At 42.7% G+C, this 16145-nt stretch overlaps 1 protein-coding gene across 1 annotated transcript; it reads right to left on the bottom strand.

The window, feature by feature from the left end:
• Window positions 1–10614: 10614 nt before the first annotated feature.
• On the bottom strand, window positions 10615–12347 carry LOC129681315 (heparan-sulfate 6-O-sulfotransferase 2). The gene is made up of 2 exons (XM_055613208.1): window positions 11926–12347; window positions 10615–11137 (listed from the first exon to the last, which is right to left on the bottom strand). The coding sequence occupies exons 1-2, from the start codon at window positions 12345–12347 to the stop codon at window positions 10615–10617; spliced, it is 945 nt and encodes a 314-aa protein (XP_055469183.1).
• Between the last annotated feature and the right edge of the window lie 3798 nt (window positions 12348–16145).

Raw genomic sequence — 16145 nt, forward strand, 5'->3', positions numbered from 1 at the left:
ACACATACATACACAGAATGAGAAATAAAATAAATCTTTTTTAAACATGTTATTTGTTTACCTGAGTTTGTAAATACTAACTCTAGGGTTTATTACACAGAATATTTTCAAAGCATTCTAGAAATGCATGAGGAAAAATAGCATTTATTTAGCCTGATGTAAATATGTATTAACAGTGTGTATATTATAGTATATTTACATATTTATATATTATATATTGAGTTTGTTTATCGTGTGGTTCAAATCCTCTGTATCTATGTAATTTTTGTTCATTTATTGAATTTTAGAAGAAATCAGTGGATTTCATAATTTATTCTTATCACCATTAAGTGTAAGTGTATGCAAGCACATATTTATCTGAAAATTGAACTAGTAATTATCTGATTTCTTTTTATGCCCAAGAACGGTTCTGCTTTAAAGTGTACTTTATTTGGTATTTGTGCGCCTACATCAGTTTCCTTCTGATTAGTGTTTGCATAATGAATCTATTACAATCCTTCAAGTACAGCTGAATTTTGTACTTTTATCCCTTGTGATAATCTGTCTTTTTAACAGGTGAATTGGCTACCATCATAAAAGGGTCATTTTAATTACCTCTGGGTTACATAGCTGTAACTTGATCATACATGTCAATTTTTTTTTTTAATTTAGACATGGCCTTGCTGATATAGTACCTAAGCTGGTCTCAATCTCACTTGAAACCTAGATTCTCCACAAAGTCACAGCAATCCTCCTGCCTTAGTCTTCCAGTGTTGGAATTACATGCATGCATGGCCACACATGGATGCCCAAGTGGCTTTCTAAATCCCTTTGCTTTGTTCCCTCCTGTAAGCTGTTAACAAAACCCCGAGAACATCTGTGTGAATCATTTGTTCTCTTTACTAGTAGTTATGCTGCAGCTCTCTTGAGAGGAAAGAAGATACTCTAAGAATCTTCTTCTCCTTCCTTTGGGATCAGAGTACTGAAACAATAGACCCCAAAGAATTTAAACTTCCCCCAGGAAAGTTTATGCTCAAATCAGAAGAGGAACTTGTTACGCATGAAGAGATTGGTGCAGTTCCGACATCCCAGCAGGCACCCTTGTATAACAGACCCAAGCAGTGACAATGGTGTATAAGGGACATGGAGCCCCACATCTTGACAAGGACTGATTCATTATGCATACCTCTTGTCCTCTATTTAAGCCTAAAAAAAATGTCAGTACACTGAGTATGGGCTATGAGGATCACCTGACCCACTTTATTTGTTCCTCTTGACAATTTAACCATAACATAATGCATAAATCTCCTTCTGTTTTTCACTATCATCTTTTTAAATGACATACTGAGGATGAGTCAGTTTGCTGGAGTTGACCAAACCCAGTCTTTGACCCTAAACATTCCAATAACAATAGAGAAAAGACAATTAATGCAAAAGATGGTGCACACAAGACTAATCCATTTGATATAAGTCAATACAGTGCATAGTTCAATTGCTCTGTGCTTCCACAGACAAGTATACAGAAGCTATTCACCAGGACTAAATTCATCACAAGCAACAGCCCAGTTCTCTCAGGCTCAGTAGGGCATCTCTGCTAGTAAAATTTAAGAAGCAATCAAACTGAAAAAGAAATCTTTGCAGACACTTACATTGTGGAAGCACGCAATTCTTGACAATTTAGAGTAAATGAAGTGCAAATTACTCTCTTATAACTCAGAATTGAAGCTCAAATTGTCAATGAAAAAACCCCACAGTTTAATCAGGAAAAATATATTTATTGGTAATTCCCATGAGCTCACATTTGATGTATTTATATCACAGGATAACAAGTTCAAAACTATTGCTAAGTTATAAGTAAGAAACTTATGCAGAATTTTCATGCATTGAATTTTATTTTGAATCTGCATGTATGCCTATATTTGAATATTTATAATATTCCAGAAAAAGCACAGTGGAATGTGCAAGGCAGATTTATTTAGTGCACTGCTCTGAAATGTGTCAAAGTCTTCAACACTGTTCTAGGAGGCAAAATGGCAGAAGTAACAAATGGGTGTAATAAGACCAATTGAATAATATGCACAGCCCAAGACCTACTAGAGCAAGAAAAGCTCTCTTGCCAATAAATATTTTACTGAAGTTCAGACAAATGTTTCCCTAAGCTTACAATGGCATTGTTTTACATGGCATGTACCATTAAGTGGATTATTCATTATCCTTTAATGGAAAGAGGGAAATTCCCATTCATGCCTTTCTTTTTAAACTCAATCACTAAATATCTCATTTTCTGTTATGGAATGTCAATATTAGCTTTTCAACCATAAATGACATTGTTTATACTGTCAGAATAACTTCTACACTAGGCATAGTTTCAGTGGAGGTTCAACGATTAGAGTATGCACCTTGCTATAATGTATAAAGAGCTGGCCCACAGACATCAAGCATAACTGGGAAATAAAGTGTTCTAATGGTCTTCATTTATGAGTCTACTTAAGCTCTTATGCAGCGAACCTGCTCTAAGAAGTCTGTCCATCAATAGACTCTTCTTTCCTGAATGAAAGCAACGCATGCACTAACTGATGGCAGCTCTCAATGACGTTTAGAATCACAACCCTTAACCAACTTCAAGGCTGCTCTTCTTCCTACACAATCAGCTCACTTAGAATCCCATGAAGGCCAACATTCTAAGTCATTTTGAAGAGCCGTGGTCAAGCAAAACTAAACCTTCTAATTCCAATTGTGGACAAGTATTAGCTGACTGTTTTCTTGAGTCTTTCAGTGAAAAAGAAATAATAGCAATTGACCTAGATATTTCTGTGCTGTGCTGGTATAGAATTCCAGGGAATGTCAGAAATAAGTTAGCCAATTAGGAAAAAAAAATCAGCACCCAGTGCTGGACTAATCAGACTTACCACCTCTGCCTTTCAGTGGGAGGGTTGACTGGACTGAAGCCACTCTCCTCATTAAGGGCTACCAGGAAATCAAAGGCTAATTAAACAACCACAGATAGTCTTTAGGGAACAAAGTTTAGACACAAGTGCATTTATCACAGCCATAGAAAATCCTGTCTTAAAAAATTAGTATTTACTTTCTTTTTAATGATTTAATAATTATTATATGTACAGTGTTCTGTCTGCATGTACACCTGAACACCAGCAGAGGGCACCAGATCTCATCATCGATGGTTATCAGTCACTGTGTGGTTGCTGGGAATTGAACTCAGGACCTCTGGAAGAGCAGACCAATGTTCTTAACCTCTGAGACATCTCTCCAGCCCCTACTTTTTTTTTTTTTTTTTTTCTGTTAGTTGCTGGTTAACAACAACAGCCTTTTGTCTGTTGTAATATTGTTGCACATATTTTCATGAGTTTGACATATGACTTTTCATTTTGGCTTTGGCTTTCCTTTGACAGATGAACATTCTCATTTTTATGTAATCATAACTGTCTATCTTTTACTTTATTCAAACCTCCTTTACTTTTTTCTCAGCATATAACTCCAGCTAACTCAGAAATCACAACCTAGGCAAGTCTGGCCTTATATTCACTGGGGTTTGCCTGCCTTTGCCTCTGGAGCACTTGGTTTAAAGGTGTGTGCTACCAGCCCAACTATGTTTACTTTTATGATCAAAGTGATACATACTTTTGAATGAAATTCAAAATCCTCAGGATATCAGAAAAAGAAAAACAAATCACTTCCACATTTTTTAAGACCCTGGTGTGTCTTTTCCCTGTCTATACTCTCTACTACTTAGATATAGTAGAGATAGAAAGATTTTCTATCCCTCTCCCATTCCTCCTCTGCTAAAACAAGCAAAGAAAGAAAAACAGTTTTAGTCTTACTGGTTCCATAATTCTATGGGATTTTGCTTAGTACTGAGTCAGTAGCATTTTCCTTATTTTATAACAGGCCATTTACATTGTTTTGCAACAATAACCCTCCAAGTGAATTCCCTGACGTTCTTGAAGCACTTTCTTCTATGTGGCGTTCCTGTTCCCATTGTTTCAGCTCTTCACACATTACACCACAATTTCCCTGAGACTGTTTGCACAACACCGTGTTCTTCCCTCTACTTCCATGGCTCCTCTAATGATTTTAATTAATTAAGCTCTTGTAATTCTTTCCCAACTACAGAGGCAAGGACGGTCTACCTGGCACATCACAGGGTCTACAGCATAAAGATATAGTGTTGATAGCAAGTACTCAATGAAAATTTATTAAATAGATAAATAAATAAATGAGCAAATGAATGAAAAACTTATGTAGAGATTTTGTTTTCAGTAAAACCCCAATCCTAGGAAATAACTTATGGACTAAAGAAAAAATCAAAACAAAACAAAACAAAAACCTTTGAGTTCGTGTGGATTGAACCCTGGACCTTCTTGCATGTCCTAGCCAAGCACTCTACCCTACCACTCAGAAGTTAATACGTTTAATGTCCTATGTTTACATTCATCTAATTTATTCCCCCCAAAAGTCTAAATGTATGCTCCCCAAAACAATTTATAAAAATTATACTACACATCCTTGTTTTTTAATTAGGGTTAATTAGAGAATAAAAATAAAGTTATCCTAAGTTTAAATTCTTATATTTGCATTTTTTAGTACCAGTGAGACTAAGCTTTTTTTTTTTTTTTTTTTTTTTTCATGTCTGCAAACTAGTCCTGGGCCTCATGTCCTAAACTGTCTGGACATGCCCTTTGTTTCTCTAATCAATTCATAGGGTTTCTTTGTTCAGAAAAGATTTCAGCCTTTTGTCTGTTGTAATTGTTACACATATTTTCATGAGTTTGACATATGACTTTTCATTTTGGCTTTCCTTTGACAGATGAACATTCTCATTTTTATGTAATCATAACTGTCTATCTTTTACTTTATTCAAACCTCCTTTTTTGGCTAAGAGTTCCCTGTGTGAATCACAGCTATCATTTAAATAATAATGCTAACTGTGAATTCAAATGAACTGGGTTCACATATTCCCACATACACCACTAAGCTTTAACCAGGGCCAGAGCTCCAGTTCCCATCTCCTTACAAACCCTGCACACTAGGAGTCCAAGCACTGGGTCACTGTGCCTTAACAGTCTCCCAGCCCAAACTAGATTTCTACTCAGCCTCTCTGTTTTAATCTATGGTGCTTCAGTTGCTAACCAGAAGTCAGAAAGTTGCCTTTAAACGAACTTCAAATGCCTTTATTTGCTTTTGTGTTTTTAGTACTCTTCCATTTAAGATCTCATACTTAGATGGGTTCATACTGCCAAGAAGATGCCATGACTACCACAGTGCCTCCTTTCTCCTAAATAGAACCTCACTGGCCTTCTCAAATGGGCCTCTTCTTTTTCTGCCTGTCTTTTATACTTTACAAAGGAGTGAAAATATCTTGAAATATATCTTGCTTAAATCTCCCATTTTACAGAGAAGAAATTTCAGGCCAGGAAGATGAAAGGATCTCCCCAAGTCATGAAGTGCCCCCTCAACCTTCTTATCTATAGTATGTATTTCTACACTTAACACGGCAATCTTCAGGGGCTTTAGGCTGAAGAGGGTAACCTGGGCTTTGTTGGCATTGGTGTGATTCTCATCTCCTCAATGGCTGGCACAGTAACAGGGCCGTGATTATTAATTCTCCTGGTTTGTAGATTAAAATCTATATTATCACAAAACAGATGAAAGGGTCTCTGTTTTTAATGTATTCTGATAAATGTTTGACATTTTAAAGGCATTATTGATTTTCAGATACTTTTCAAAACAAAGTACATTTTCTTTATTAGGTATCTAAAGTAGCAAATTGTTTACTTCTACTGTCAGCTTTATAAGAGCATGTCTTCCCTAGAACAAAATGGACAGTTTCATAAATTTTTTTTTGATGAGTGACAGTGGGAAAAGACTATTCTTTAATGTCACTTAATATCATCTCAGTTGACTACTGATACTCGTAGAAAACAACCTTTAGTATTTTAATTGCCACATCATGGCAGTAACCTTAGACTATCAACAGAAGTTAACTCAGAGTAACATTTTTTTACATGGGTGTCTCTCTGAGGATTAAATTGTCTGTTTACCATCCATACAAAGATACTAACAAATACTACTAGCACACTACATATTCTGTTATTCTTTCTCATTCATGTTTTCTTTCACTACCCCTACCCATCATTCTATTCTTTATTATGGTTTGAATACAAATTTTCCTGCATAGGTCCAATTTTTCAATGCCAGGTTCCCAGCTGGTGGCACTATTTTGGGAAGTGATAGAAACGTTAGGAGATGGGGCCTAGCTAGAGAAAAGGGGTCACTGAGGACAGATCCTTAGGGATACCTTACTCCTTCTTGTTTTTCTGCTTCCTGTCTTCTATTAGGTGAGAATAACCCTCTGCTACCTCTTCCTGTTGCCTTGATATTCTACCCAAGCACATGGAATCAAGAAGCCATGAACTAAACCCTCTGAAATGGTGCACAAAGAAATCTTTCCTCCCCTTAAGTTGTTTCCGTTGGATATTTGATACACAACTCTTGCCAATGGACAACTAACCAAAGGCATTGAGGCTGAAGAAGTGGTTCAAATATTACAGGCATAGCGTTCTCTTCCAGAGGACCCAGGTTAGATTCCCAGCACACACTTGTTTCACAACCATCTGTAACTCCAGTCTCAGAAGACTCAATGCTCTCTTCTAGTCTCTGAGAGCATCAGACATGCATATTGAACACAGACATTCATGAAGAAAAAAAATACCATACAGATGAAATATAAGTCTTTTAAAAAGAATAAAGACATTCTCAACTAACTGAAGGTGAAAGACCAATGGAGCACAGCCTGGTTGACCACCAGGGTAGCATTGCCTGCTGTAAAAATTCACTCACTCCCTGTCTCATATTGTACTACATGCCTGTCTCTTGCCTCGCTGCAAAACCAATAATGAGAACAAGTGCAAGTAAAGACATACATAAGATGAGCAGGCACATAAACTCTATTCTAATGTTTTTAAAAATAAAGACACCATTTTAAAAGAAATATATAGAAAGCTTTTACCATATTTGTAAATGAATGGCTGAGCCCCCAAACAGAAAGCTTTTCTACATCTAAACAAAAACATTTTAGCCCTTTCCTATCAGCAATATGCTACCAGATTTTAATGTTATCCTTATGGGTGGCTACTAAAATTGTAGAGATGTTAAAATCTAGAAAATAGAAGATATGCAAATTATGACACTTTCATAGCCATGGGCCTTGAGCCCAGATGTATTCCATGGGCAAGTGCTAGCAGCCTACCAAATGAAGAACAGGGTTTGTGCACCTTGTCAGTTCTGAATTCCTCCCACAGACCAAGTGGCACACTGGAGTTGGCTATAAATGCAGGAAGTTTGAGACTGGAAAAAGCCTGTAGAATTGGGGAATGCGAACAGCTGGTGTGCAACAATGTTTTGATACATTTTTAAAAATGGTCATACAAATTCTAAAACGAGCAGAACTCTTTTCTGACCTCAGGCAACATACTGGCAAACAGATGGATGAAAGGCAGCTTCTAATTTTTTTTTTTTTTTAGAAAATATTAGTCTAATAAACAACTTGAGCTTTTCTCAGGCTGTCTCTAGCTCCTTCTCTTCCCTCTCTCATTTGCTCACCCCAGACAATATGATCAATCATTCCTATTCAACAACATATTATTCCATATCACCCAAGCACTTTACCATCCGAACAAGCATGAAACCATTTCAGATGGTACGCTGAAGGGTTTAGGGACCTTTTGCTAACCCTCATGTGGGTTGAAAGGCTCACGCTCAGAAGGTGGCCACTTCTGGCACTCACGAATCATACCTCCATTCTAGTCTCATCCTGTTTAGCTTTACAAAAATTTCCAACATAAAAAAAGGCACACAGAAATCTATCCCCAAGACTTACTGCTGAGAGTAAGGCTTCCTTGGAACAAAAATCCATTCTTCTTGGATCAGGCTGTCAACGGTGGCCCAACCATTCCTCTAAAGCTACAAGTGTAAAATGGCTAATAACAGTAATAATGGAGGTGAAAGTGATACCAGCCAACATTTATAATCACTAGTAGGAAATACCTCCTTTTGTTTGGGTCAAACTATTCATCAAAATATAGTCAACATATCAAAGTCAGACAGAACTGGTGTCAGATTCATTCTGTGTCACTAAAGACCTCAGTGACCTTGAAGAAGTCATTCAGCCTCTTTGTATTTCACTGTCTTCTGATAAAGGGGAATATTCTTGTCCTGTCTGCATTCTTCCAAAAGATAGTACATGCTCCCACAGAAATAAGAGGACAATTTGAAAGCTCATTACAAAATAGAATGTTCTTTCCACACAGGCTGCTCTCCTAGGAAGTTCAAAGGTTTATTTTGTAATCCTGAGACCTTTATCTCACCTCAGGAATACTAGCCATGCAGTTGCCTCAACTACTAAATTTTCATCTCCCATGTGCAATCACACGTGATGCATTCATATTATCAGAGCTCATCCTGCAAGCAGGGATCTTTCAACATTCTGGAAAATTCTGGATACCTCAGGGTATAATTGAATAATTCTGGAGATGGGTAGAAAAGAGTGAAATAATAAAGATGCCCTTGAGGTGGTATTTTATTTCTTTAGGAAATTTTACTTCATTTTTATAAACACTGTACAATCAACTGACTTTTCCAAATGTGGCTCTTCTTTGATTGGACTAGATGTCACTGTGTTATCACCCTTTTATTGTCCAACAAAATTACATTGCATTACAATTTTGCTTCAACTGGGGGCAATCCAAGAGGCTTCAATGGGTCCTGCTTACCCTATAGATTACATCTGAAGAAACCTGTCAAAGGACAATGCCTACTAAGTAGATAATTCAGACCGCATTAATATTACATTTACAGATATCACATTCTGACTTACATGCTCAAAAGAACTGATAAAGTCACACATGCCATATGTAACACTTGACAAAGCTATAGCTTCTATGGCAGGCAAGCCTTCCCTTCCACTGTTATGGAAGTCTGTTTCTGCCCTAAACATTGTTTTGATCACCATCCCTTAGTATACCTACAAGCTAGCTACCATAAGAGGATCTTTTACAGTACTGTCAGATCTGAGAACACTTTCTTAAATACCACAACGCTGCTGTGACGATGACTTACACAATTCTTGCCATGAACTGAAACTCAGCCATCCTGTAGCCAAGGTTCTCTTGGAACAGGAAGACCAATCTGCTAGTGTAAAAAGGAAATGAAAGTACAAAGAATTTTGCCAAGACTATGGTCTTTCAGAAAAGCCACTGTAAACTGAAGTTGTGACCAGAAAATCGGGGGGTTCCTTTGCTGAAGCTAGACAGAAGAAGCTACACAAACAGTTTATCCTTGACAGTCACCTGCAAAATATTATTTTAGCCAGGAAACCTGAGTGAGCATGGGATATGAAAGGCAAGAAGTGTCCAAGTCTCAGCAGCACCCTTGAGAGCCTATGAAGTCACAAAAAGGGTAAAGTGAGACACACATGGCCTTGTCGGCAGAAGATCCAAAATTTACTCCCTGCAACCAAACCCATTCATAGACTCACTTCCCCAGCCCAGTTTTGTTTTCAATATCTCAGCAAAACAACAGCCCTAGTTGGATTTTACTCCAAAGAAGCTCCTTTTGTCCACTTCACAGCATCCCATGACCTCCAGGAACTGGCCATAGCATCTAGAGGGAAGAAAATGCCCTGGTGGCTACAGATTATCCATGAATCAGCTTTTTTCTTCATCATTCCCAGTGGCCCAGAACCTGAGCTCTGGAATTTCTGAGCCTCAGACAAAGCTGCTAGCACTCCTGAGGCTTCTGAGCCCTAGGTGGGGTCCAAAGCAACTTTCTAGCTAGTCACTGAGCAGGCAAGATGCCCCTTATATTCGAAAAGTACCATGGACATTTTGAATATGAGCAGTAGTGAGGGGCACAAGATGAGAACTAGGAGCTCTCCCTCCCTGAGTGTCAGGAAACAGAATGATACCCACTCTCCAGGGAAAAGTGGGGTCTGAGGTGGGGAGGCAGTAGAAGTTAGGGAAAGAAGAAATAAACAGAAAGGTGAGAAAGAGAGAAGAAAAGTGGAAAGGGGGACGGACAATAGACAAGAGAAAGACCAGAAAAAAAAGAAGGAAGGCATAACCAACAGCTAACAAGATGGGCAGAGATTTTCCACTAAAGAAAGTCAGAAACTAAAAGGGGAAAGAAAATGCGGGAGCAGGAAGAGGGGAGGGAAAAAAAGCAGCGGGCTTTGGAATCAGGTGCAAAGGAGAGAAGAGGGTGGACCCAGAGACTCTACATGGGAAACACAATTCTTTAGGGCTTTCAAGTGCTCAGAGGGTAGTGCCCAGTCCCAGCTGCTGCTGGGGGACTTTACAGGCAGCCAGGCCACTTTCCCCACACTCAACTCCAACCACCAAGCAGGCCAACCTTCTGATGGGCAGAAAGGCTGACCTGGGCTGAAGCCCAAATTCTTCTTGTAATGCACCACAGCATTACAGAAATAGGCAGAGACTCAACCCCCAGGGCGCTAAGGTGTGCACAGGGTCCACAACAACTGCAGACAACTCCTGCCCCTGGTTCAGGGAAGCCCAGGTCAGTGACCGCACCTAGGGGACCTTCTGAGATGTAGTCAAAGACTCACCTGGAAGGTCTCAGCCTGGCGTCGCGCTTGCCATCCACCACTGCGGGGACGCAGCTGGTGAGCTCGGTCCAGTCGGCATGCAGCCCACAGCTCCAGCCAGTGGAGAACCTGGAGAAGAGCCAGGTCTCCCTCTTACCAGGCCGGTGGCAAGTGCATTTCTTCTGCCCCACGCGGCACTCACATGGCTGCTCCAGCTGGATGTTGCGCACCAGGTGACGGCCAAAAGTGGTGCCCCCAGTCTTCTGGATGTGCAAGAACACAATCAGGTCATCGCCCTTGATGTCGAAGTCTACCTTGCGCAGGAGATCGCCACGGCTGAAATTGTAGCGGGGCACAAACCTAGCGGAACTCTCATCCTCCGACCGGTACGGATCCGGCACCGGGGAGCTGAACGCCTGCAGGCGGAGGAGCTGGCATTCTGTGCCGGGGCACACGTATTGGAGGACGATCACGGCAAATAGGAACAGCATCACCAAAGCCAGCAGCAGCTTGTTGGATTTCTCATCCATGTTCCCGACGCTGGGGGAAACCCAAGCTCGTTACGTCAATCCCGCAGCTTGGCCCGCGCTCGCCTCGCTCCCGCACTGCCCCCTCCCCGTGGCGCCACCGTTGTGCCCCTTTCCATTCCCGTCCTTACAGAGTACTCCACTAAGGCGGCGGCGGCGCCCTTCCCCGCTTCCTTCCTTCCCGGCAGGCTCAGCGCTGTGGCTTCTGCCGCAACCCCCCTCACCCCGACTCCATCCCGCTGGCGGTCGGCCGCCTCCCCCGCGGAAAAACCCTGTGTCCCATCTGCGGAGTCTCGGTTCCCGCAGGATCCGTCCTGTCCTGGTCTCCCTAACTCACAACCACCCTACCCTGCACCGGGTGCCTACCGCTCACCTCTCTCCTCTTCCCTTCCCCATCCCGCTTGGCCCACGGGACTCTCCGGGGCTCCGGACCCCTGTCCCACCCGCGTGCATGAGCCGCAGACCCTAAACGCGGGCTCCTTTGGCGCCTGTCCAGTTGACTACCGGGTGGCCTCTAGAAGTGAGCTGGGGCTTAGGGGTTCCCCTGGGGGAAAGGGAAGGAGCCCACAGGCTGCTGGACTTTGCAAGCAGAAGCCACTCAGCCCTTTCCCGCGAACAGCGTGAAGGAAGCCACATCGCGGACAGTTGCCTACTCAACCGGTTCCAAGTCCCCCAGCCCGGCCACCACCGTCTCACTGGAACTTTAAGCCTTTCCCTCCGCTCCCAGTTGCCTTCCCTTCTCCCACCGCCCCTTCCAACCCAGGACCCAGAACGAGAGCGTTGCTTTCACCCACAATGTACCTGGCCAAGGGACCGAAGATCTTGGAGAAGATCGCGCTGAGCACGTGCTTGACTGAGTGGCCCACGGCTGCCAGGCCCCGAGTGAGCAGGGCCCGGCAGAGGGAGCCCAGGTCCCAGCGTCGCCTGAGGTCGTGCATCCGCCTGCGGCGGCCTCGAAGCAGCAACGCGAAGAACGGGGCGCGCAAGGCTCCCGCCAAGGAAGAAAATGCCTTTGGGGGCTTGTCCTGGAGCGGCGGGGAGTTGAATCCCAGAGACACACCCCTAGGAGGGCCGGCAAGGACTGAGGCAGCGACCGGCCCTGGCCAGCTTGCTGCCAATTCAGCCTCTACTCTGGAATGCCGGCGGGGACAGGTGGTGAGGGCTCCTTGCTCTGGTTGCAGTGGCGGCCCGAGCTCCCGGGCTGCAAACGCAGGCAGTGCCATTTCCCCCCTTCAGGCAACTCAGGGTACTAAGGATCAGGAGCGAGCTTGAATTTATATAATAATGCCTCGCACCCAAGAGTCCCAGCCACTTCACGAGCAAAAGACGTGGGTTTTCTCCTGTGTTGGAGAACGGAGGTCACTCCAGAGAGCGCATCACTCCACTTTGGCTCCTAATCTCATCCTCTCTTAAAATAGCAAAGGCGCAAATTGGACCCTTTTCCCTCTCTCTTTGCCAATTTCCATTCTGCAACGGAAGAGGGAGTATTTTCTGAAAAGGTAAGTCAGCATGGAAATAAAGCATGACTGAAGAACCTTACATGGGGGATTTTGAGCATTTTCAAACTACACTCGCTCTTATTCCTCTCCCCTTGCTGAGTCCCCTGCACCAAGCCCACTACCTGCAAAAAGATTTCACTCACTACCATTTATTGAGTAAATGAATGAATGAATAAATGAATGAATATATAGTGACACACCATTTTAGAGTCAGACCATCTTACCCGAGGTATTGTGACGTATGAAGAAACTGAAGCCTAGAGAAAATTAGATATATACCCAAGGTCACACAGCACGGCACCAGGATTTATTCTCAGAAACCTAGGCACTACCCAACCTTTTCTCTCTCTCTCTCTCTCTCTCTCTCTCTCTCTCTCTCTCTCTCTCTCTCTCTCTCTTTTTCATGATTAGAATGTCTCTTAATAAATACATATGTGTTTATTATTAAACCCAGTTGTCTAAAAGGCTCTTTTCAGCTGGGCAAACAGGGACTCGGGGATTTAAGAATGCATATTCCTTCAGAATAAGGCCCCTGACAACTTGGGACTCAGATGTTCCCTATGTAAGGAATAGGAGAATTCGCGGAGCATGAACACACAGGAGTTTCCATTCTTGAGCATGCACTCCCAGCCCAACTGATGCAAAAAAAAAAAAACAAAAAAAAAAAACTGTGGGTTAGCAGCAGCAATGTTTTAAAGTAATACCACTGGCTTTGGGGGTCACTGGAAGAGGATGCTGAAAGCTGAGTGCTAGTATAGGGATATTTCTCTCTCCAGAACCTTATCTCCCTTGCTGAGCTCTGGATGGTGAAACAGCATGCAGAGTACTAAACCAGGAGTCCTTGGAATTTTTCCACGTCTTTACAGAAACTGTGGCATGATAAATAGCTTGTCCCTCCTGCTGCTCAGTTTCCTTTTCTGTCACATAAGACTAATAATAATTGCCTCCACGTTAACCAAGAAGGCTGACGTGACGATGCAATGTGGAAACCTGGCAGCTCCAAATACCAGGTGTGGCTTCCCTGCAACTCTTGCCGACCTGTGTCACAAATGAGTCAGAGGCTAATTGAATCAAGAAGGAAGGGGTCCTTATCAGGTTGTTTTACGGCTGTGGCCCTGCCCTTCTATTCAGAACCCCCAGTCCCGGCTGTACTTAAGGGATTCTTTGTCTAGCTAATGCAGGTTTCCAGAGTAGTGTATCTCTTGCATTCGTGGAAATCCTGCATCGGTGGCATTCTTGCACCTTTGACCCTGAACTCCAGGAGCAAAGCTATATAAAAGAACTGGATGCTGCATTACAAAAGATCGACCTCAGTCCCCCCAAAAGCTCCCCTGCGTCTGTTAAGACTATGGAGTAGGAACTATTCCCCACCGAGGGCAGGTAAGCATGTAAACCCTGAAGCTACAGGGATTATGACGTTTATGGCTACCCACACAGTGGCCTCTTTGGCTACAGTAAGTAGCTACCGTCATGACACCATATAAAGTTCCCGCTGTCACGATGGCACCATTCTAACGGCCTTCAGTACATCCCTAAGACAATACTTTCTGAAACTGGTGGCTCCCACATTCGAGTCCTCGGCTACCCATTATGGAATTTCTGTTTAAGAAGGATGAATGGGGATTGGAATGTGGGAAAGAAAATTACCTTGGGTGGCAGGTAGAGGGAGGTGGTGAGCAACACCCAGGAAAATCAGGATTTTCTCAAAGTGTAAAAGAGAAACCTGTGCACAGATATAAAGACACATGCACAAACAGGCAAGCACATTCACAATGTATTACAGGAAGGGCTGGTCAGGTTTATCTCTACAGAGCCAAAGGAAGTAAACTGCAATTATTGAGATACAGGACTCTGCTAACATGCCAATGTAAATATATACAATTCAGCGGAGAAGATTTCCATTTGCAAGTTTTTCCTTGCCACCACCTTCATGCTTGTGAGACAGTGATACATGGGGGCCGGGCAGATGACACTCGCTGACAAGCCTGACTAAGTTCAATTCCTGCGACCCACGCACATGTTGAAAGAAGAGAACCAGTTATCTCAAATTGCCATCTCACCTCCACACAAACAGAATGGCACACACACACACACACACACACACACACACACACACACACACTGCACACACACAGGCACAGGAACACACAGGACTAAATAATAAAATACTAGCCTAGCATAGTGCTGCATGCCTGTAATCCCAACACTTGGTAAGCAGAGGCAGGCAGATCTTTGTGAGTGTGAGGCCAGTCTGGTCTACAAAGTGAGTCCAGGACAGCCAACATTACATAGAGAAACCCTGTCTTTAAAAAGCAAATACTGAATTTGAGTCCAACCTGAGGTGCAAGAGTCTCTGTCTCAAAAAAGAAAGAGAAAGAAAGAACTTAATAGCACACACACACACACACAATCTCTAAATGTGAAATGTGCATTCTTTTGAGATTTGTTCTCATTATGTAGCCCTGGAAAGCTTAAAACTTCCTATGTAGACTAGGCTGGTCTCGAATTCACAGAGATCTTCCTGCTTCTGCCTCTTGAGTGCTGGGATTAAAGGTCTGGGTCCCCACACCTAGCTCATAATGTTTTAAGCAAGTTTATTATTTTTGTCTTAGACAACATTCATGGCTATTCTCAGCAGGCTGCCTGCAGACTGCAGGTTAGACACACAAGAGTATTTCTTCCGGAGAGATATTGAGACAGGAGCAAAGAGCAAGAGAACAGGCTAAATTGTAAGGTTTTTGGTTTTTCCCATGTCATTGGAGCAACTTCAGTTGCAGTGGGTATGACCACTTAGAAGATTCAGTACTTGGAAGGTAAAGAGGACAGTGCAGTCTGAGCAGAGCCTCTGGTTGACTCCACAATGTGGTGAGGTTTTCAGCATTTTTCACAGAACTGTCCTTTAATAATTTTCAACAAAAAGGTTGATGATTCAGAGAGCGCAGAGGTCAGCCTGGCTTGTATACTATGCAGAGAACGGGAAGCCCTTCACTGGGTGCTAGAGCTTGAGAAGATAACAGGCAGGCTGCCCTGGCAAGAGTCCTTTGTTAGAAGCAGGAGACCCACTGAGAAGGCCAGGTTCTTTTGTCACAGAACAAAGGAGTGGACTAGGGACACGTGGATAGTGACAGAAATAGTGACAGACCACTAGGAAAGACAATGGCACTCTTGAGAATGGAAGTGGGCTAGAGAGCAAGGAGAGATCCCAAGCTCAAAAATCCCAGGTCTTCCCACAATGACCCCTTCTAGGTCACTACCCCTTTTTCCCACACTTGCAGATTGCATGTTGCAGATTGCAGGTTTCTCTGCTCAAGTACCAACAGCCCAGGTGGGAAGAGGTTAGGGTCCTTCAGCCACCCGCTTTTTTCATATGTTAATCCTGATGCTTCTGAGTCCTCTCTGCCTTACTTTCCTACCACCTCATGACTAGGATGCTAAGAACACCTAGTAGGCCAGGGAAACCACTTCCTCACTGGCTTTTTTTTTTGTCCTCCGTGCTTAAGACAGCAAGGTTAATAAGATTCA

Source organism: Psammomys obesus, unplaced genomic scaffold (genome assembly GCF_907164565.1).
Source record: "Psammomys obesus unplaced genomic scaffold, mPsaObe1.curated_primary_1811, whole genome shotgun sequence".
NCBI classification, from domain to species: Eukaryota; Metazoa; Chordata; class Mammalia; order Rodentia; family Muridae; genus Psammomys; species Psammomys obesus.

What these genes read in the sequence shown, in the direction of transcription:
- LOC129681315 (XM_055613208.1), bottom strand. Translation starts at nt 12,347, where the DNA reads ATGGCACTGCCTGCGTTTGCAGCCCGGGAGCTCGGGCCGCCACTGCAA. An exon ending in ATCTTCGGTCCCTTGGCCAG is followed by an intron (nt 11,138 to 11,925) that starts GTACATTGTGGG and finishes GGTTTCCCCCAG; the next exon opens with CGTCGGGAACATGGATGAGA.